The sequence below is a fragment of the Argopecten irradians genome, chromosome 8, assembly GCF_041381155.1.
Source record: "Argopecten irradians isolate NY chromosome 8, Ai_NY, whole genome shotgun sequence".
In the NCBI taxonomy this organism is placed as follows: domain Eukaryota; kingdom Metazoa; phylum Mollusca; class Bivalvia; order Pectinida; family Pectinidae; genus Argopecten; species Argopecten irradians.
This window is the reverse complement of record NC_091141.1, coordinates 37,766,837-37,790,982: the sequence shown is the minus strand read 5'-3', so window position 1 is coordinate 37,790,982 and position 24,146 is coordinate 37,766,837. Positions and strand designations below refer to the sequence as shown.

General features: G+C 34.4%; 1 protein-coding gene across 1 annotated transcript in view; it reads right to left on the bottom strand.

The window, feature by feature from the left end:
- Positions 1 to 4,188: 4,188 nt before the first annotated feature.
- The window catches only part of LOC138330277 (basement membrane-specific heparan sulfate proteoglycan core protein-like), a 37,415-nt gene continuing 17,457 nt past the window's right edge, over positions 4,189 to 24,146 (bottom strand). Inside the window, exons 8-16 of the mRNA XM_069277769.1 lie at positions 22,632 to 22,934; positions 15,275 to 15,577; positions 10,976 to 11,278; positions 8,414 to 9,340; positions 7,521 to 7,676; positions 6,395 to 6,487; positions 5,978 to 6,078; positions 5,158 to 5,306; positions 4,189 to 4,874 (exon numbers count right to left, since the gene is read on the bottom strand). Coding sequence (XP_069133870.1) covers positions 8,937 to 9,340; positions 10,976 to 11,278; positions 15,275 to 15,577; positions 22,632 to 22,934 — 1,313 coding nt within the window. The 3' untranslated portion in view covers positions 4,189 to 4,874; positions 5,158 to 5,306; positions 5,978 to 6,078; ... (1 more) ...; positions 7,521 to 7,676; positions 8,414 to 8,936. The remainder of the gene's footprint in view (positions 4,875 to 5,157; positions 5,307 to 5,977; positions 6,079 to 6,394; positions 6,488 to 7,520; positions 7,677 to 8,413; positions 9,341 to 10,975; positions 11,279 to 15,274; positions 15,578 to 22,631; positions 22,935 to 24,146) is intronic.

The window sequence follows — 24,146 nt, the reverse complement described above, 5'->3', positions numbered from 1 at the left end:
GACGTATGTATACAATATAATACTGCTGTAACTTCTCCAATGAGTGAAAAGGGAAAAAACCCCAGCATTTTTCAGGTCGATATTTTTATCCGGCACTCCTGTTTTATTCTATATAGTGATCATGACGCGTGCAAAACTAGAACTAGAATATTTTGATGCCTTCTTAGAATACTTGACAAACTGATTTATAAATAAATGTAACCAAATTGATATGCATTCCTATTCAATGGGTGCATTGATGCAGAAAAATATAGCAGTGTTCAGTTTTACTACTGGCAAGACCGTGGCGTAGCGTTGTGTTTCCACTCGTGTTGTTTTCTCTTCATTTGATTCATTGAGAAGGAATGTTCGAGTACTACAAAGCAATGACCCATTCAATCATAAACTGTTACATCATTTTTTATATGGAGTTAAAAATCTACCAATCCGTTCTCAGCTTATCGACTGGAAACTGGGATTTGCAAAAAATACTTTTTGAAGCAGTGACTTTTCTTTTTAACCCTTTAACCCCAAAATCAATTCCAAGCTCTGTTTCCTCCTACCATAGTTTCAACCAAATCCATAAATCAAACATCAAGTGATCACATGGCCATTACCCGTATTTAGAGACAGACGGAAAGACAGAACGACAGAGAAAAGCAATATAGTTACCCACGGTTTCATCGACAGGGACTTGTAAAGAGGCAATTATTTTTAATTTCGTATTATCGTTTCGAGACAAATAAAAACATTATATGTATCGACTAAAACGTTACCCTGTCTAATTCTATAATTACAAAGTAATAATAAAAGTCAATAAATCTATACCTTTGATGTAATAGTTTGAAAACTGAAATCTGACACAGTTATGTTATTAAACAGATATTGAATTTAAGTTCTTCAAATGAAATGAAACATTTTTGCAGCACAATTTATGATTTTTACATTAATTCACTTATGATCTAACCATTTCGGTTAATTTTTCCATTTCAACTTTATCATTCAAGCCCTATCCAGCAAGTATATCTATTTAGAAAACTTGAATGTGAATACATTTTCATTACAGAAATCATGGAACTCGCCCTAGCCCAACTGCACAGGAACACTCACTGGTGAAGAATGCAGGATACCAGCCCTTTCTCTTAAATAAAACGATGTAACAGGTAAACGTAACAGGAATCAATTATACTATTGTATAAGATAGCATTGATAGCAATATAAAGCTGTGAATAATGCACAATAGTGAAGCGGAAGCAAGACACCATCATAGGTGTTTCAATAAAGAACCTGTTTGACGACATTTTGTAAATGCAAAACATTGATATATTTTTTTTTTCAAATTCGTTCGTATCATATTACTAAAGGCAAACTATGGTGCTTTAATCATTTGTTAAATGTTCACAAATATTTGTGTATTTATGTATGCTCAATTATGAAATACTTGTTTTATTTTATATTATGTTTTGATGATTTTGATACAAATAAAAAAAAAGTCAGACAAGGACGAAAATTATATTTATAGTTGTGTTTTGATGATTCCGTATTTTAAGGATTAACTTGAATAGATTTTTTTATGTTTTGGAGATATAACACAAAAATCTTAGTGGACTCTAAATAAACCGCGAAGCGGTTTATGATGAGAGAACATAAAGATTTTTGTGTTATATCTCCATAACATAAAAAATCTATTCAAATTAATCCTTATAATTCAATTTACTAAAAAGATAATCCCTTCAATATTCAAACGACGACGCCATTTTTCCTTTATGGGCTGATAAAGTAAATTTTTAAGCCAATGAAAATGCTCGTAACAAGCAAAAATGAATTATTATTGTGTAAGCGTTAGTTTGATCTCTTCGATGCAACGGAATGTGTCTATACTTTCGGAACACCTCGATTTTATCATCCATTGTGACACTATTTCAGTATAGAATCCTACTCCTCATTATGGTATACAGTAAAACCCCTATAACTCAAACAGCAGGGGACCAGGTCAATAGTTCGAGGTATACGGGGTATTCGACTCATCCGAGTTGGTCACGATCAATAGTCAAAATGTCCGGTCTCAAATTTGTATATGGTTCAGTCAGATCTAACCTTTTAGATTTAAAAACAGGTGCCTAATCAATTCAAAACAAAATCACAAAATTATTAATATGTCGAATCACTTTAGTGTTATGTAAATGTAAATTGTGTTGATATGTAAAATAGCACCGCCATGCTATTAATGATGGAAGGGTGACTCATAATGTCTATCAAGGAGTGAAACATATCAGTCAGTTCTAAATCGGAAGTAAGAAGGGTTAGAATTCCTCCTGCATGGCTTACACTGGCTTAAAGATGTCTACATATTAGGTATGTGATATTCCCGGTGGAATAGAGAAACATATGAAAGGCGATAAAATTATTGAAATATAATATTAGTAACAGCTACAGAAAGTAACTTGCGGATATATTCTTACCGGAAATAATGCCTTGTCTCTTTCCGTGGTTCCTAAGGTAGGTTTAGATGAATTTCGATGGTTTTGCAAGAGAAGTCCCTCTTGACGCCAGGTTTACTTCGTCTGTTCATTAAGCATATTATTTTACAACTTCAGTTTTCTTTGATTTGAAGAACAGCCGAAAGTGAACTGGCGATTTTATCAATCTTTTCAAATTCTCATATAAGCGTGAAGTCAGTCTTTTGTTATTTTATGAACACTTTTGGAGGTAATATTACGCCAAAGTCTAATTACCAACGTAATTACGTAAACTTTTCTAAAAGGACGTGGTCTCTAAAATAACTATACAGGGCCAGTGAAATTAGTTTTTAACGATTTTAGCAACCGCCAAATAAGAAATCGTTCAGCTTTTTATAGCGCATAGTATAGGAAAAATTCCTTCTGACAAAGATTACAGAAGATATGAATATTAATATAGAATCGCTTCATATTACACGACATTAACTATATAGATAAAATGAATATTGTAGCAAGTACAAACACATCATCATTTTTTTATTGCACATTTGAGTAAATAAATCATGTTCTGACGATATCCTATAGCATAAAGAACGTGTTCTTTATGAATGCGACATATGATTATGACTGAAACGTTGTCTATTACGTTACGGATAGAGCTATATCATTGCTATCCGGTTTAATTTAAATATATAATTTTGAATTTTTAACGTTTCTGTGCTAGAATATCTTTAAAATTCAATTTATTCCGTAAACTAGTTTTATCTTTTAAAAGTTTCAAATTAATTATAAGTTAACAGCAATATATGAAACTCTTGCCTACGTTACTATTGTCACTGTGGAAGATTGAGACATAATGACCGATCAATTACCCTCTGTCCAATTACCCAAATAATCTGTTCCCTTGTCGAGGCATACTGTAGTCTAAACAAGTTACTGCACATGCTTTGCGCTCAACACAACGGCTTTGAGACAACTGGTTTTCCCATTGTCAGCATAATATAACGGGGTGGGGTGTGTTGCTTGGTGTCTTCGGCAACATGCTTCAGTGAGATAGCACTACAAAAAGGACAATAGTTTAACTATTGGAAGAAGACAAAATGAATATACCGCAGCCTCCTAAAAATACAGACACATTCACATACCACTATACATTGTACACATGACACGTGGGAGGCCATCTTGAACTACCCTGGCTACTAATAGGACTAAAAATAATTAAAAAAAACCCCACCAAAGTAAATGAAACCGAGCAGATGTACAAGTGTTGTTTTGTGTGCATAGCAGTCTACTTAATGTGGAATCATCAGCTATTGTTTGAGATACTTCATGTAATTGTGAATATACGATAATTCATTCGGTTGGACTAATTTGGTTCATTTGTTTAACGTCTTATAACACCCAGAGTTATTTAGCGATGTGACAGATTAAGATGAAAGGTCTAGTACCTGGAGAAAAATCACCGACGACGGTCAGTACATGACAGTTTCCCCACATGTGATTTTGACTCACGACCTTGAGGTGAAGGACCGAAATCCGCTTCATGCTAATTCCGGGTCCCTGTATATGCGCGTTTAATTGTATGTTTCCTTCTGTATTTTTAAGGTAATTTATATCTGTTTTTAAAAATCGTTTATTCCCAGCAAACATATTTCATTTTGTTTTTGTATTTCTCCTTTGTGTATTCGATTATAAATACCACACCAGGAAATGTACAGAAGGAGGACAGAGCAAAAAGCAAGAAAAATGATGACAATTTAATAAATTTTATTAGATTTCTATCCGAAAGTTTCATTGGTTACAGTTATTAACACTAATGGTCACAGAACAACCAATTTCAAATTAAGGTGTAATCATCATTGCACTTATTTGACATGTCTTATTCTATATCAACACATAACTGGTCGAGTTGATGTTTGTAGATTTACAATTGTAGTCTGTGCCTTTCTACAGTTTGATGGTTCAAAGTCAAAAGACAGCGCGATCATGGCTATGATTTCTTGGTCAACAGAATCACTGACTTGAGTAGTACACTGGATCCATTATTTTCTGTAGCTGGAGCATCATTATCAGTGTCTGACCACACATAAAGTGACCATGCTGATATCTCGTGATTTTTGTGGTCATTGATATTGTGGAAATATGACTTAAATGATTCCTCAGATGCATGACATGATACTTTCATATTATGCCCGGTATCTATTCCACACTGGTCCTTGACTGTACTGCTTACGAAATTTTTAGTATATTTACGGCGGAGTTTACCGATGTTTGAAATTCGTGGCACAAATTCAGAGTGTTCTTTACAAGTGGAGCACAACAATACCAAATATCATCATCATCAGTTGAAATTGAATCTTTAGTTTTCTGCCAGAGACCCTCACAGATATGATACAGTTTGATATCTGACAACACAGACCGAGCAGCTACGGTTTCCTAAAAATATGAATGTTATTTGACATTAATAGAAAATCTACTTAATGATATACATTTATTAGGAATGACTGCTATATGTAGAACTTTGCACATGATTAGTATACCGTAATGCTTACTGAAATTAAATTTGAAAATATTAATATTTAGAAAACAAATTAAAGCAAACTTTAACAACACTGAGTCATTGTAACCGTATTTAGAAATATTTACAGAGATACTAAGGTTTAAGATAAGGATAACTAATACCTAGTATCTGGTACATTCTGCTATCTATGTTACTTACTTTGGAGTTTTCCCTGTGATGTTGATCTATCACATCAACTGCATGGTATACGTATTTCACTCCAGTGTCATCGTAGCAATAAGAAATGTATTCTTCATCATTTGGCGGATATTTCCTTTTCCTCTTCTTCAGTTTTCTCGTATCCCCTTCTAAAATTTAAAACAAAATATAAATGCAACTGGTTTACTAACCTTGGTTATATAGAAAATCCGATGTAAAGATAATATGTTCACTTTAAAAAATCTACTAACTTAGATCGGAGTGGGGGAGAGAGTGGTGGTGGGATGTGTTTACATCCTTTATTTAAGAGATCAACGGATTGGCCAATTATATATATACATTGAAAATTAATCTTAAGATCACCGTGTAAGAAACACTAGTGGTTCCTGGAAAACTTAAGTAAAATGAATCAACGTCTATCGTGTTAAATCCTAGGATCTTTAAAAGATCTCTAAAGCGTAAATCGTCTTGTTTATGGTATGAAGTAAATAAATTTGACCTGGCATGAATATCGTAATTTCCTACGTCATGAAAAAAAAGTATAGAAAGCCCGCAGTTGTTTCACCCATGTCCTATATGTCAGTATAAACCTCGAAAGTACAAGTGTAGTGCTGCAGTGAGCATATATATCTAATTTTATTTAGAAAAATATACAGGTATATTAATTTATTAAAAGACATAGCTGAAACATCATTTAAATATTAAATTGTTTTGAATTTGGCTAGAATATTAACAAAGATTAAACTAATTTTGATAGTACTGAGACGGAACTGAGTTAATAACGGGTTACGTACTAGGTTAATGTCAATATCATACTAACCTGCATCTTGTGTCACCTTGTGGATTCCAGAAGATCCATCCGAGATGATTTATATGGCACCAGTTGCTTTCACTTAATCTGGAGTTCCGTCAACATAAAATCTGAAAATTATCACGTGTCACACGTTAACAGTTTAAGTTATATATGCCTCATTTTTCACACCCACGGATCAAAAAGAACTTTTGATATGTTATTTACCACGAAAAGTTACCAAAAATATGAGAATGACAACACTTTCAGTGCATAGTTTTAAATTTTAAAATTACACATTTAAAGAGCTGAAAATTGTTTTGGCAATAAATGCCAAAATATCATTATATTAGCATCTAGGTTAGAATATCCCTTTATAATTATAAATTTCAAGTAAGAGCTGATTTTTTTTAGCAATAATGCCAGTGCAATAAAATAAGTCCATACCGTTGAGATCGTAAAGCCAAAGTGTTGTCTACAATATCCTTTCACATTTACAGTGTTATAGATGTAAAGTGATTTCTGCAGGTATATAACTATCTAAACAGACATAAGGCATAAAAACAACAATTTTACAGTACTTAATTTCTGAGTTGTAATATAAGACTTTTTCATATGTGAAGATGAAGGAAAGGGATTTTCTACCGGAGGGTCACAAAATATTATAAATATTATATACAATATTCTGTGATCCCGAGGGGAAGAGTAATCCCCAACCTTCATATCCACTTATGAAAGAGTATTTTTCTCTCATACTTTGACGTTTAGTTGCAATTTTACTGCTACAATTTTCCGTTATTTTGAAATGAATTCGAAACATCAGTGAATGCAAATCATTTATCCATGCATGATAATTGCGTGATATTTTCAATGTAAATTCTATTGTTTGTATCTTTTAAAGTAAATACAGTATAGTTTCTGAAAAAATGTAAAAGTTGCACCGAGAAAGTAGTAATTTTGTTGACGTTGTGACGACACGAGGTTTTATTGCATGTGTAGCCATGCAATCTACCCATGCAATACAGCTTCAGGCGATATGAGTGTATTGCCCTAGACCAGCCAGTATTTCACGTGTAGGTATGAGAGAACTTTATAGTCATGATATATGTTTGTCTGTCCATTAAAATGATTTTCTGTTTTATTCATTTAACCTTATGGTTTTTAATAAATTGCCAAAGAAAAAGTAACATATAAAAATTCTCGCTCATTTACGTCACATATAACTTTAAAGTGTCCAATATGGACAGACATCGATAAAACACATTATATATACTGACTTACTTATTAAAATGTAAAATACAAAGCACTAAACAAAACGGACGCGTAAAACAGACAGAAAATAGCACGAAGTAAATAAAAATGTAGAAAATATTTCTACAGTCAACCCTATCTATAAAGACCACCAAAGGTATCAAAAATGTTTTTATTCTGTATTTGAATATTACAGAGTTATCTGCCCTATCGGTTAGGTATTAATTGTGACGTCATGTGTTTGCAAGCGTAACGTCACACTTTTCGGAGAAAACAACGTAAATTGAGCTCACAAAATAATGACGTCACAATGGATACTAACCCGCAACTCTGATAGCCTTGTGGTCCTCATACACAGGGTAAATTGTGTTGAAAGGACCTTTTTCGGATCTTACAAAAATGGTCTTATGCAGCGGTCTTTATACAGAGGTTAAACTGTATATATTCATGCGTTATATTACCTGTATATTAGGTATCCCTATAACAAAAAAAAAAAAAAAAAAACAAAAAAAACAATCAATTACATATACAGCAAACACTTATTTTAATAAGTGAATACTGTACTCTAGATTGACCTGTCCGTTTAATAACATATACAACAAATATGAGTTTATACGAGACCCGTAATCATCCTGAAGAAACACGAGTAATGTAAGTGTTAATTAGTGTTTTAACTGTGGCGCAAATTTATATCTACATAAGTGTGAATGTGTAAGAGAGTTGTAAAAGTAAAACACGAGAATTCTGAAGCGTAATTTTGATTCTCTGTCAAAATGTACAAGAAAACAAGATAAGTTCCTGATATTTTATACATCAAAAATTATCATGATCCTTTAAGACCATTTGTGCTATCTATTTTATGCATATATATGTTGTGTTTATACAGTAAGACAATAATTCTGAAAAATAAACCATGAAAGCACACAATGCTTCAATCAATGAAAATAAATAAATAAATAAATAAGTCCATTTCGTTTTGTGTCATAAGAATATAATGGTAAAACAAACTCTGAAATTGAGAGAAAAACATGAAAAACCCACAAAAATAAGGAAAGTCAATGCCATATCTTAATTTCGTAGTGACCACAGCCGCTCATAGATGGAAGATAATGGTAAAGCAAACTTTGAAATGTGTAAAAAAAATATGAATAATTTCATGATTTCTTTATTTTACAATGATCATTCACTTACCGTAATAAATTATCATATCATTACCTCTTCATGAATTGATTTGAATCTGCATCGTGATTGGTCATTCTGTCCAATACAACACCGGTCCATCCTCGGTGGAGGGTAATCCGGTCGATCACTGAATTGGGGTCTTATCACCACACAATACACACTCACTTTTACAGGTTATTATCACCTGTCATACCAGGACACTTAACACTTCCATATATAGTCAAACACAACGAACATTACCAAACAGGAAACAGACACAGTTTACGTAGACGCACGACGAAGTACGGAAAACAACAAATATAGAAAAGGATAGGACACAAATGGTAGAGAGAGAACAGATGTGTGTATATGTGTCAAATCCAATAGACAATATCCTAATATAAATTAATTATATATAGATTTGTCATTCCATCAATACATTTTATATCACTGTAGCAAAGAGAGAAAAAAATGACATTTTATAAAACAACAAAAACAGATTGTTCAACTTGTTTCTGATCAAAAAGATATTTTGTGTAGTTACTTGGATCCAACTAGTATTATTTTGTATTTCTGTTTAACGTAATACTCTATTTACCAGATAAAATGCACAAGCAAAGATATATATTTCAATTTTGTGACATATGACTTCAAAACTAACACCTATCAGTAATCTTGCCACCACATCCTTATACTTACATCCGGCAACTGTCAGTAACGTTGATTCACTATAAGTAGTGCCATATTGATTAGCCGCTGAACATCTATAGGTTCCAGCATCACCTGTTTGGGCGTTTGTGATGACAAAGTTTGGAGAAGTTGTCACCCCTCCACTGTATCTGCTGTTGGTGGTGATTGAAACTTGTTTCTCCCAATTAAGGTTAGTTAAGGTTGACGTGGAGATAACGCTACAGACAAGTGTGACAGTTCCACCTTCACTGGTGCTATATGTAGTCTGTGGGTGAGTGACAGTCGGGGGATCTAAAAAGCAAATGATAAGCAAACTGAAGTGATATCTTATAGATAAAATGAAAGAGGTAGTGAAAGAAATTATTGTGTAACGCATGATTGTACTGTTGATGGAGTAGAGACAGAGAGTGAGCTATGACTGTGCATGCTAAACAGAATGCATGATGTTATATAGAAAATTAATAACTGCATCCGCTTGGATCTAAAGAGAAGTTCTTTCTAGCTGAGAGGCATATTGCGGCTGGTAGTATTGACCTATGTTTCACTGCTCAAAACAAATGTTTAAGTTTGACGTATAAAACGTCTTGACATGACGCTGGGATCAGCTAGTATTAAATTTCTCACATTTATTATATCCAATGCGACATTTAACAATCAGCTCAACCCACTGGCCCCTAACCCTCTGGTCCCAACCCACTGACCCCTAACCCTCTGGTCCCAACCCACTAGCTTCTATCACTCTGGCACCACACTCTTTGTCCCCTAACCCTTTGGCCCTAACCCACTGGCACTTAACCCTCTAACCCTTAATTCTTTGGCCCGTAACCCTCTGGCACCTAACCCTTTTACCATAATATTCTGACCCCTAACCCTCTGACCCCTAGCTCTCTAGCCCCTAACAATCTGTACCTAACCCTCTGACCCCTAACCCACTGGTCCCTAACTCTCTGGTACCTACCACTCTGACCCCTTATACTCTGGATCAAACCCTCTGACCCCTAACCCACTGGCCCCTAATACTCTGGTCCCTAACCCTCTGACTCCAGCCCTCTAGACGAGTTGATACACGATGGGAGGGGACACTACGAAAGTCATGAGATGACACTGACATGAAGCACGTTCATTTCTTTACTTTGTTTTACCAAATCTGGCTTTCAGATTAGCCTATGTTTTCTTTGCATTCAACTATCAAAACAATCCGAGAATGGCACAGCACTCCGACGAAATCGTGACGTGAAATTAGAGACATTGAAGTTGCGTATAAATTCAAAAAATGAATCCCTTGAAAAATTACTAGAGTAAGATATAGTACATTGATACTTTGTCAAATAATTTTATGTTCTTTCATAAATTAGAAAAAACACGTATTGTTCTACTATTACAGTTTATAAATGTATATTATAAGTAAGACAATAGCACTTGAACAATTACCAGAATATTAAAAGTAGCTACATTTTCTCACGCGTATATGGATATGGGATTTATTCCACAAGAGTGAGTTATTTAAAAAGAACTAAAATAAACCCGGGGATTTGCGAGTGTCTTTTGTAACTTAAAAAAAAACAACTTACGAGTGTTGAAGTTGAATAAATTTCATATCCGAAAAACCCGACTTGTTTGACATGTTTCTACCAAAATAAAATCTTCTACAAGAATGCCTAATTAAGATAAACGTTATTTGCCGACATATGCAAAAAAAGTTGTATTGATAACGTCATGTGTAAATAGGCTCCCAGTCTAGGTGCGTTATAACTATAACGGAAACTTCATAATGTTGAGTCATTAGTTTATGCTACGTGGGAAAGCATGAAGGATTCCGACGCCTTCACGCATACGGTTTCAGCATCGATGAGAGTATAACAGTATGGTGTCATGACATGATAGAGAGAAAAAAAGGAGTTCACCCTTAGGTTATTGTGTACTTACATCCAGTGATTGTTAGCTTTGTATTTCCACTAGTTCCAGTTCCGAAAGAATTTGTTGCCGTACATCTGTATGTTCCAGTGTCACCGGTCACAGCGCCAGTTATGACAAGGGAAGGCGAGTTAGCAGTACCTCCACTGTATCTGGTAGTACCAACAATATTCACCGCCTGGAAAACGCCGTTCGTATTCTTCTGCCATGAAACGCTGGTATGGGTCGGGTCGGCGTTCACGTTACAGACCATAGTAATAGTCCCTCCGAAATTGGTGGCATATGTTGGCGTTGGTATGGAAACGATCGGAATAGCTAGAAACCAAGATGAATCAGTTAACTTAAATAAGAGGCAGATTAACTTTAAAGGAGGAATATGTAGCCATTTTGTTTTAAATGTTATTATCACGTTAAATTGTACCTATAATATAATGCGAATGGCAAGACGAAACATTACTGACATACCCGGTTAAGGGTTTGTATCAAACATGTATTGCGGATTTTGTTACATTGTATATAGGGTTTTAACATAATTTTGAAAATTGAAGGCAAGTGGACAATAGTTTTATTCTCATTCAACTTAAAAAGAAATTTTAGATCCGAGTTTAATTATTTGATAATATTCGCAGATAAATGTACAAATGGGACATTTATATTGCAAGAGAAGCTATGTTCAGGTGTTTTCCATATTTCAAATTGAATGTATCGTGGTGAGTGTAAATTCTATCCAATCATTGATAAAGTGTCGAGACATCCATTCTCAATCTGATTAAAATACAGATTCTTATTATCACGTGTCGTAAGGATGTGCCAACATCCAAAAGGGGCCACATTTTGATGGCCGTAATTATACTCCACCATGTACTTGAGCTCAAACGATCATGCGGTTTCTCCACCTAACTACAGCAACTGAAAAGGACATTTCGTCCCATGCATATACCTGTACATACTTATTAGTTTGTATATAGCGATCAATACATCTACATGCCATTTATTAAGTTTGTTAAACACGTACTCTCGGGTATCTCGGGTAAAATACTCGATCACGTTACATAAACATACATTTAAGATATGTGCTGTTAACTAAAAAAACAGTTATTACTGCAAACAAATAAGAAGATGTGGGACTATTAATCTCTTCTATTGAAGACCAATATTTCAAAGGTTATCTTTGTATCTATAAGGCTTCAAAACTTATCACCCCAGATTTGATTGTTACGGATATATATGTATAGATAAAGTAAATATTAATCAGATTTCTTCCCTCTTGATCAAATAAATATATGCACAAACTATTTGCGTGACATAGGAAATCACGATATTAAAACACACCAAAATTTAATCAACCCATTTTGATAAAAAAAACGGATTTATTTTCCGACGCCAAAACATCTCAATTTACGGTAATTATTTTGACATTGATGAATAATCAAAGTTAGTCAATTAGTATTAATATGTAAATATTAGTCCTGATAACGAACAATTAAACGTTATACTGTGGCAAAGCAATTTTGTATTATCATTTCTAATTAAAAAGTTTAGTGATTATAACATTTTAAATCCAGTAACCGTTTTTCAATACATCATGCATTACGGGGTTGGTATAGGGGATTAGGGATATATAAAAGTAAATGTGATACACAACACACATCAAGCAAATAAGACTTTGCTTTGAGTACAAAGTTGAAATTAATAATTTAATAATTAATAATTGAATAAAGGCTAAATCGAGTCCGCCTAAAGTTAAAGATGTTCCACCAAGATTTATCTGGTAATAGCTTGACCAGATAGTTCGGGTTATAATGTCGACTTACATAATAAAATAACTAGGGAAAATTAAAAATGAATAAAATTCACACTGACTTATCGAACAGTACTGGGTTGACAGCTGAAAAACATCCAGCGGTTGTCGATAGATTGGATTGCGATTTAGGCTAAAAGGGAACAATTGAAATAAAACACGAGACTTAGTGCTTTTGTCAGTTAGGGAAAGGTCAGGTCGCGCGCAATAGTCTTCCGATATCAATTTCTTCTACAGCTGCTTTGATCCTACAAGCCTTTAAGGCTATATGAAATAGTGAAATATTGTTACTGCATGTACAGTGCAATGTTAAAAAATCAACATTATGACGATGGAATAAAAAAAAACACTCCCCACAAAAGAAAGAAAAGAGAAAAAAAATAACAAGAAAAAAATAACAAAATTATAATCTAGCCGTGGCTATGTGTTTATGCCAGATATCTGTAATCAATCCGTGATATTTATCAACTTGTCTAAATTCTCGGCAGAAATTATTCAGAAGTAATATATATGTTTAAATATATGTTTCATCTTAGATAAAAGAAATTGAAATTAATTTTAACATTTAAATACTGAATTAAAAGCCAAAGAGGATAGGCTTTTTACATAAGGATCGTATTCCATATCAGTATGTATATTGTGACCCAAAACTGTTTACTGAAGTTTACTAAGATTTGATGAAAAAAATTCAAAGAAACCTCATGATTGATCAATAAATGTTTGGAAAAAATGATAAAGAAAATAAATATAAAATAAAAATTGGCTTGTAGGCTTGTAGTAATAGTTGTGCAATTTTTATTCAATAATAAATTCACTTCAGCCATGATTTGGGTCTTACTTACCACTGACTGTTAACTGGGTTGTCCCGCTAAGCTAATGTTAGTACCAATATTATTTGTTGATACACATCGGTATATTCCGCCGTCCTGTGGTGAGAATACCAGAGATCGTTAACGATGGTATCGTGGTCGTTACCCCCAGTATAGCGACCGATGCTATTGATTTGTACTGTCTGGAAGACACTGTTATCTAAAGTACTCCCATTGCAATATTCGGGTCCTGGAACGGATGCTGCGTTTATATTGCAAACAATTATTGATTTGTGTCGCCAGAGGTTTGCAGTGCTGTAGATTGTCTGGTCAATATTCACATTCGGTACGGCGTTTATTTCTATATTTGCTTAAAACAAACCCAACAGCATTTACAATACCTTACACCCAACATTTACAATGATAATTACTGTTAGAGAATTCTACAAAGTTAAGCATAAGCAACAGAGCTAGACCATCGATATCACAATTGAAGCAGAAAAGAAAAAGAAGCAAAATCAAATAAAGCATTAGAAATGTCTAACTGGCTGCAATGTATATAAAACATGCCCTGCGGGATTTAATGTAATTAAAATGTAATAATAATAATTTAATAATTTAGCATTTCAATTCGTTGCTGTTCATGTCATAAACATAATATTAAGAAAATAACCTGTTCTCTGATTGCGGAGAACGTATTGACTGTTACGCCATTTTATTTGTGAACGTTAATAGTATACGACGTAATTTGTGCTCACAAAGTAATGACGTCACAATCAAAACCTACCGACAAGGGAGATAACATTTCTAAATATGACAAATATCATGCGGAATCGGAAAGCATTATTTTTCCATTTACTACAAATTAGAAACGGACTATAACATCGCTGAATTATTTAAAGCATTTTAATTAAATGTACTGGATTTGTCTAATGCAAGCGTAATTTATTATTTAACGTTTAATACAAAATAGAAACGGAGTATACTTTGCTGATTATATCAAGCATTAACATTGATTAGTTAATTTATGTAATGGGATTTGTTTAAACAATATTTAAGCAATTAAAACTTTTTTCACATCTTCGTAACTAATGAAACGGACTATAACATAAAGAATCGTTATTCATTAATAGAAGCCACCTTATGGAAACCGACTTAAAATTGCTCTTTGATATCAAACATAATAATTTGTTTGTTATGAAGTTGATACAAATGCTATAACTTAAGGCGATACATGAAGAACTATTATTTCACAAGAGTTATATAATAAGACAGCCCCTAAAGTAAAAGTCGAGAATTAAGTTCCATGAATGGGAGCTGATACTAGAAACTCATTTTGATATCATATTAATTTTTCACATATATAAATGGAATCAGATTTGCTTCGTATTTTAATGACTGAAATAAGATTACTAGTGTCCGTCGTGTTAAATAACCGACGGGTGAAATACAAAACAATTATCAGAAAAATAAATTGAAGGAAACTAAATATTTGGAATCTTCATTCATATATCTTTATATTCTTTTTCAGCACTTTACCTAATGTATCTAATAACGAACTTTTCACTGCGTAATTAGTTTCTGGCATGGAGCTATTATAAACGAAGAACGGACAGACGGATTAATAGACAAAAATCGTAATGTTAACACAGATATATTTGCAAGCATTAAGAGATGCTTTAAGACTAAGATTCATCTTACTTCCAGCGACTGTAAGCAAGGTATTCCCACTCGTCCCAGTGCCGATAGAGTTGACCGCTGTACATCTGTAAGTTCCGCCGTCAGTTGTTAATGCATTGGAAATCACCAGAGACGGGGATGCAACGGTTCCTCCGCTGTATCTACTGTTTCCGGTTATAGAAACGGGTTGGTATACACCATTCGTAAATTTCTGCCAAGTCACTCCGGTTTGGAATGGATTCGCGTTGACGGTACAGACAAGAGTGACTGACTGTCCAGAGGTTGTGGAATATGCTGTCTGAGGAATGGCTACGGTAGGTATATCTTCAAACACAAAAGTAAATCATATTTAATGTAAACAGTTTGAAAAAACGAGTCGTCGTGACAATGGCAGTTATATTATAAACAAGAAAACCTGAGGAATCGCTCACCTGGTTTCTTATTGTCAAGTCATGTTTTGAATACAGGTTCATTATAACTCCTCTTTTTAAAAAAAAAAAGATTAGCCTCTAACTTCCCCATCTCTCCTGTCTAAAGGAGTCAGTGCCAATATATACCAATTCTGTTTCCATTCATAAAAGGATGTTTCTTGTCAATATTGATTAGAATACACGCAAAAGTCTATGAGTAGTAGTTTATTACCTCAGTTTCCACCTATTACGCCTGCCTCTCCTGTTCAAAGGTGGTTAGAGGAAATATTTATACAAACCCTGTTTCCCTTCGCCCAAGGATATTTCTGAACAAATTTGGTCATAATCCATGAAATGACAATTAGTGATTTCAAAGAAATGTTGATTGAAGACGGTGCGTCATAACATAAGCTCACCGCGGCCGAATTGAAAATACATTATATGGTTATGATCCCCTATTTATATATCTACTTTCAAACATGTACGTTTAACTTATTCAAGTACAAAAACTTTTTAAATGAGTTCTATCGTTTGGACAATGAATTATCGAAGCGAATATTAATTGAAATAGACACTTCTACCATTTTTTCTTTGGTAGACTTGATATAATAAAATATATGGGGGTTTAAATGCTTAGTAAAAAATCATTTTCGGGTGTTAGTTAATCTAAAGAAGTTTATTAAAGTCTGTATTTCTAACAACATATTTGTTTTGGAATTCATTTAGCGTATTGAATGCACATTTTCATCACTTTTTATTTGGGGAACTTGGAACTTTTGGAATGAAAGTACGTGTTTCGACGTGAAGGTAATGTGGCGTATATTTTATTATTCAACTTCTTTGCCAGATTTTTTCGAACACCAAAGTACTGAAAACGCCAGACCAATACGAGCCTTGTCGTACTACACTTACTTCCGGTGACTGCAAGTGTAGTTGAGGTTGGACTTGTTGTAGTTCCAAATTGATTAGCAGCTATACATGTATAGGTTCCAGCATCAGTCGTTTGTGCATGTATGTAATTTATAGTTTACACATAAAATTAACTGGGGAGTTTTGATATATGTACATACCGGTAATTTTATGTCCAAAATAAGACCGTAGTGAAAATGGACAATTATTGCGGCCCACCTCTTTAGACATACGTTTTGATGAAAAAAATCACGCGTTACAAACATACGGAGACATAAACAAATACACGCAGATTAAAAGAAAAAAACAATCATTTATCTGTTGTGTCGTTTTGCCCCCCCCCCCCATTTTCGTCGACTGAAATGTTCTGCGCATTTAAAAGAAAAAAGGACCTCTTGTACAGTTTTCATACTTCATTTTAGTGATTCTACTACATGTATTTAAAAAAATGTGTATAAATATTAGCAAGACAATTAATTCGTTATTACATTTCTTTGTACTTTGAGTTACACAATAATGTGCCGATGGTGTGAAGCCGGTATGTTCAGATCAAGCAGGGTAGCATAATGGTATGACGACAATATTATAATTATTTAAATGCATGTAATTTAAAATCGAAAAATTTCAATGTTAAGAACGCTTTTAAATCATCAAAATACATCGTAAAAACTCATCACAGCCATTGTAAATAGTAATATTTTTTCCTTCTCGGGGGAGACCTCCGGACCCCCAAACACCAAAATATCGCGCCTCTCGCCGCTTGCAAATTATGAAAATACATCGTGAAACTCATATCTCAGCCATTCTAAATCGTAATATTTTTTCCCGGGGGTCTCCCCGAACCCTCAAAACACCACAATGCTCACCAATTTGGACAATTTGCATACTCATTAATTTCCTGTTATATTCTACATAGTACATTTGCGTATATGTAGATTACGATTTTTTCCGATTTTTTTTTTATCTAGACCCCTAAATCGTCTCATAATGATCAATAGGCTATCTAGTGTGTCCATATTGATATAAACTAACTAATTCTCAATTCCCTATGGACTGTTCGTATACTTTTAAAATTTACTTAAGGTTCACAGGTTTGTTATTTCCAAAACTGCGCACGATTAGATAATATAATGAAGCGGTTTTGTTTTATAGGAAATATGTTGTTCCATGGCCCTGTGTTAGTTGAACTATTAAATATGCATATCTTGTCCACGAGTACATGTCATGCATATTTGGTCACTGTATCTAGTATCTGTGTTTTTCCCGTCTTTTTTTATCGGTCGTGCGTGTATTGTTGCTACTATACATGCTATTACACGGAAAGCCCCGAAATTTTGTCGAATAAATCCGTAAAACTCATTACACAACTTTAAAAAAATAAATAAGCCTAACCCTTTCTGTGCGGTGTTTCTGAAGGATTAAGTTCCAAATAGGAAATTAGAGGTGTGTAGTACATACATCAGGCGGGATATGGGCACGTTTGTCGCGGTATGATAGGGTTTTAGAAAGGGTATGTATGAAGGGTGGCGGGGTCTACTTTTATATAATATATGCATTATGTGTATGTACATTAAAGCATGTAGTGTCATTGTTGTTTGGGTCCATTTTCTTGTAAACTTTTCTTCTTGTTGTTATAAACTTTATGTTTAGAGTTTTAATTTGCAGTCAAAAGTCAAGCGTAACCTCCTCGAACCTGAGTTGACACACACGTACACGATATCAAATGACTTTTGACCTTAAGAACATAACAATTTTATAGCCCAGAATATGACGATTAGAATGAGTAAACGATCGTTTTTACTATAGCAGGGTATGTTATAGATTGTATATTATATATACGGATACATTTCCACTTATCAATATAGCAACTGCACGTAGCGCGACTGTTGTAAATATCCATAATCGTCAATACCGCAACATGTCCCATTGAATTTTCCCGGCTCTTGTCACAGCTGTTGGTCTCAGATGACGTCACGAATCTACGGCCACCTGGTGATATCAGGGGCGATAAGCGATGCGATCGTTTTAGACAAGGGTCGTTGTGGACTACGTTTCAAGCACATTTTATTGAAATTACGTCAAATACAACCTGTATTTTTTTGTTGGAAATCATAAAGTGCACCACGATAAACAAATATCAACACAAAACTAGCATATTTTAAATCTGTTTTTATCACCTTTAAGGTTGACGTGGAGGTAACGGTACGGACTAAAGTGACACTCCCGCCGATGTTTATACTGTATGATGCCTGTAGAACACTGACAGTCGGAGGATCTTAAACAGTAAATGTGAAATAGTTATATATACCCATTGAATCAAATGATTACCTTGTGTAGGACATGGCACAAAAAGCCAAGAAAGAAACATGCTACCATTTTCGAATTTTCTTTGTAGCTCCAGAGCTGAAATTTAAAATTTTATGATCTCGTCTTTGTATTATCTTAGGTCTATGTTATAAGTGATATTCTTCGATTGCCTGGTTGAACAAGAGTTTCTGTTTTGCCGTACCGTTTCCAATTGTGACTATTGTGTCGTTTTTGGGAGTATGGTTTGAATCTGCTCTCTGAAACTCGTTGGTGATAACAAAATTGGGCGAAGTGGTCGTCCATCCGCTGTATCTGCGATTGGTGGTGATCTGAACTTGTTGACATGCATTATTATCAAGTTTCTCCCAATAAAGGTTGGTTAAGGTTGACGTGGATGTAACGGTACAGACAAGTGTGACAGTACCACCTTCACTAGTGCTACATGTAGGTTGTGGGTGAGTGACAGTTGGGGATCTAAAACGCAATATACAAACAAAGTAAAGTGATATTTAATACATTAAAGTTGACCAGTAGTGGTGGAACGTTTCATTGTTTAAGGTAGGTTCATATTTTTGAAACCCGCGCCAATTTTGCACGACGCTGCATCAGAAGCTGCGAAGATTGTTTCGAATCCAAGAATAGTTTTCGATACGCTACGACATACCACTTGAATATTTATCCATGAAGTGAAAATTGCCTACATATAGTATCGAATGTTTAAGTTCTAAAACTAATAAAATAGAAGTTATGAATTGAAAATATTTTGTAGTGTTTAATGTTATTAAACTGTTGTTGGATAACAGGTAATGGTTGTTCCTGCTGAAACAGAATTCATGATGCTATAAGAATAGTAACCGATTCCACTAGAGATGGAACTCGAGACCTCCGGCATCTTAGTTTTGTGCTCAACCAATTTTGCTAACGATAGGCTCATTACAGGTACAAGGCATCTTGCGGGCTGGTAGTTTTGTCATCTATTACGCTACGAAAAATATCTTTTAAATACTAGTTCTGAGACAAAAACCTGCCCTGGAAGCTCCTGGTTTCTAGGGATCAGTTAGTATAAAAACATCATACATCCATTTCATTTTAAATGGACCCATTGAACCACAATCTAAACGAACGGGAGCGGCTTACATATAACATTTTGGAAAACACTGAAAATAAACCAAATAGATAATGTGCATTTTTTAACGCAATGAAAGCAATGAAGGGGACAGACACCAGCCACTTAGCGTATGGCTGCCTGCTTAAACAACAGCATCTGAAAAAACAGCCGAGGATAATCAGTGAGGGAGAGTGTAGGAATATAGTAAGGGAAAGTACGAAAGAACGAACCCGCGGCTACGCTAGCGGGCTGGAAAGTCGACCCCGTTCATGAATACCTCATAAACCTGAAATAAAAAAAAAAGCAATTTGCTCAGATTTTTCTAAACTTAAGTTACACTTCTTCATTACATTCCATTATAAACACAATAAAGAGCTTAGAAAACACAATGGGGATTTATTTAGAGAAAAAATATGGAAGTTGTTCAAAGACGAGACGTTATTGTTTTGAAACAAAAAGGATTGTAATGAATAATTTATGAAATATAATTTAAACAAGTATTTCCATGTCTTGAAAAATAAATATGAAGGGACGAAGCCAGGTTGTTTTTAACCTTACGATTATAGAGTTTTGTACTTACTTCCGGTAACTGTCAGCGAAGTCGTTATTTGACTATTAGTTTAAGTCTAAAAAACAAATGATAAGCAAACTGAAGTGATACCTTATAGATAAAATGAAATAGGTAGTGAAAGAATTGTTTGTGTAACGCATGATTGTAGTGTTGATGGAGTAGAGACAGATAGCAAGCAAAGCAAAATTGTTTCTGCTAAAACAGAACGCATGATGTAATATAGAAAATAAATAACTATATTATTTGACATCAAACTCGAAAACGTTCTTTCTACCTGAGATGTATATTGCGGCGGGAAGTATTGACCATTTTTTTTTTCAATTTGTTCAATGCTACAATAAATTCTTAAAGGTTTGACGCATAAACCGTCCTGGGATCACTTATTATTAATGTTCTCACATTTACTATATACCATGCGACATTGAGCAATCTACCCCAAAAAAAAAACCGTTTTTTTTTACTTTTAACTATGATAGCGGGGATGAAAGTGGATTATGGTTGCTACTTAATACAAAATCGAAAGAAGGAGAAGGAGGAAAGTGGACTTTGGCTGCTGCTGCTGGAAACTAGACTCATATTTTGGAAAAAACTTTGTTCAGAGGATATTGGTTTTAAACTTATATCATCATTAAACTTTTAAATTGCCTCCATTAGGAGCACAATGGGGAGTTTGGAAAACTAAAGACTAGAAGTAATTTGAAAAAGAATGGTAATGAATCAGTTAGGAAAGATAATCTAAAACAAATAATGCCCATGGCTTGCAAAGGATATATGGAGGAAATGACATAAGAAGTAAGATTTTTAAAACCTAACTGGAATGGAATTTTTGTACTTACTTCCGGTAACTGTCAGCGAGGTCGTTATTTGACTATTTGTAGTTCCAAATTTATTAGCCGCTGAACATCTGTAGGTTCCAGCATCGGCTGCAGCCGCGTTGGTGATAACAAAGTTTGGAGAAGTTGTTAATCCTCCGCTGTGTATCTGCTGTTGGTGGTGATCTGTACTTGTTGACATGCATTATTATCAAATTTTCTCCCAATAAAGGTTAGTTAAGGTTGACGTGGATGTAACGGTACAGACAAGTGTTTTTTTTTTTTTTTTTTTTTTTTTTGCATTCTATTTGTTGTTGCCTTTGTTGCGACCTGACCGCACGATTTCTTCCCTTTGATATAAATGTTACAACCCATGCGCTTTGGTTTTCGCCATAGTCAGTCATTGTGTCGCCATTATAACATGATGATCGATTATCAAGATAAGTTCTACAATATTGTGGTACATGTGTAATAATCGTTATTCCGTCAGCTATCTGTTCGGAATACAGCAAATCTTTATATCAGAAGGTGCCATGTTGCTCAGTACCCGAGGAGAGTCTTCATTATAAGTGACCTTTGGTGTTATGGTACAATGACCTCTTGTTTCATCCAATTAGAAGAACGACATGCTGTTTCTTCACAACATGAACAAATATTCATGTTAATCTATAAATGGACTTAGGGTTATTGGGTACCAATGTAGACTACAAAATGGTGAACCTGTTACCAGTGTAGAAACAAAGTGTTGTTGAATAACCTCCAAATATTCTACAGTTGATGACAGCTGTTTGCCGACACAATAGTTTAAAGGCTCTTTCAAACAACTTGTGTTATTAAATATAATAAATATTGCGCTTCCTTTGCAAACCGCGTCGAAAGATAACGAATATTGTGCTTCCTTTGCAATCATAATCACACTCCCACTGACAAAACGGCTTGGTGAATCGGAAATTATTACGGGTGATTCAAGTAAATCTTAATCTAAAACCATTATAATGCTTGCAGACTTATATATGGTGGTTTGGGTAAAACATGTCTTAAGTGTAAAATTTGTGTATGTGGCAGTGATTGGGTTGTAAAGTTTGAATACTTGTTCCGAAACAAACCGTGTTAAAACATTTTTTCTCGTATCATTTAACATATCAAGTATATATATATATGTATTAGATATAATTATATCAGTTTTGAAGAAAAAAAGAGAATTAATAAGGAGAATGGGGTTCTTGCAATGATATTGAGATAAACAATGGTTCTCACTTACCGTTAATAGTCAGTGTTGTCGTTGTTGGGTTATTGGATGTACCGAATACATTGACCGCCGAACACCTGTAGGTGCCAGCGTCAGCTGCTTCCACGTTGCTGATAACAAAGTTTGGATTAGATGCCGATCCTCCGCTGTATCTGATGTTAGTGGTGATCTGAACTTGTTGATATGCATTATTAACAAGTTTCTCCCAATAAAGGTTAGTTAAGGTTGGCGAGGAGGTAACGCTACAGAGAAGTGTGACAGTTCCACCAACATTTGTAGTGTAAGTAGGCTGTGGATGGGAGACAGTCGGCGGACCTGAAACAGAACAAGTAAGACGGCATAATTACTATCGGACAAAAATTATGTTTTTTCAAGATGATATATGTTATGTTTATTTAATTTGATCCAACATTTGTACTGTGTGCAGCCTGTGGGTGAATGACAGTCGGGGGAGCTACAACAGCAAATCTAACGCATTCTTATCTACTTCAAATATATACCACAATAACATACAGTATGGCAAGTTGGTGGGCATGCCATCTCAATTCATTCGATGATAAATTGAATGCTAGAGCATTTCAGGATGCTCTGATGTTTGCCACAGTTTAAACATCCAATGAAAAAAAACAATTAAACGGCAGGTTTTGTGTCCCGTTTGTTTGTTTGTTTTTTTCTCTCTTTTCTTCGTTATTTTTTTCTTTTTTTTTTTTCATTCTTCTTTGTTGTTGCCTTTGTTGTGACCTGACCGCACGATTACTTCCCTTTGATATAAATGTTACAACCCATGCGCTTTGGTTTTCGCCATAGTCAGTCATTGTGTCGCCATTATAACCTGATGATCGATTATCAAGATAAGTTCAACAATATTGTGGTACATGTGTAATAATCGTTATTCCGTCAGCTATCTGTTCGGAATACAGCAAATCTTTATATCAGAAGGTGCCATGTTGCTCAGTACCCGAGGAGAGTCTTCATTATAAGTGACCTTTGGTGTTATGGTACAATGACCTCTTGTTTCATCCAATTAGAAGAATGACATGCTGTTTCTTCACAACATAAACAAATATACATGTTAATCTATAAATGAACTTATATTTATTGGGTACCAATGTAGACGAAAAATGGTGAACCTGTTACCCAGTGTAGAAACAAAGTGTTGTTGAATAACCTCCAAATATTCTACAGTTGATGACATCTGTTTGCCGACACAATAGTTTAAAGGCTCTTTCAAACAACTTGTGTTATTAAACATAATAAATATTGCGCTTCCTTTGCAAACCGCGTCGAAAGATAATGAATATTGTGCTTCCTTTGCAATCATAATCACACTCCCGCTGACAAAACGGCTTGGTGAATCGGAAATTATTACGGGTGATTCAAGTAAATCTTAATCTAAAACCATTATAATGCTTGCAGACTTATATATGGTGGTTTGGGTAAAACATGTCTTAGGTGTAAAATTTGTGTATGTGGCAGTGATTGGGTTGTAAAGTTTGAATACTTGTTCCGAAACAAGCCGTGTTAAAA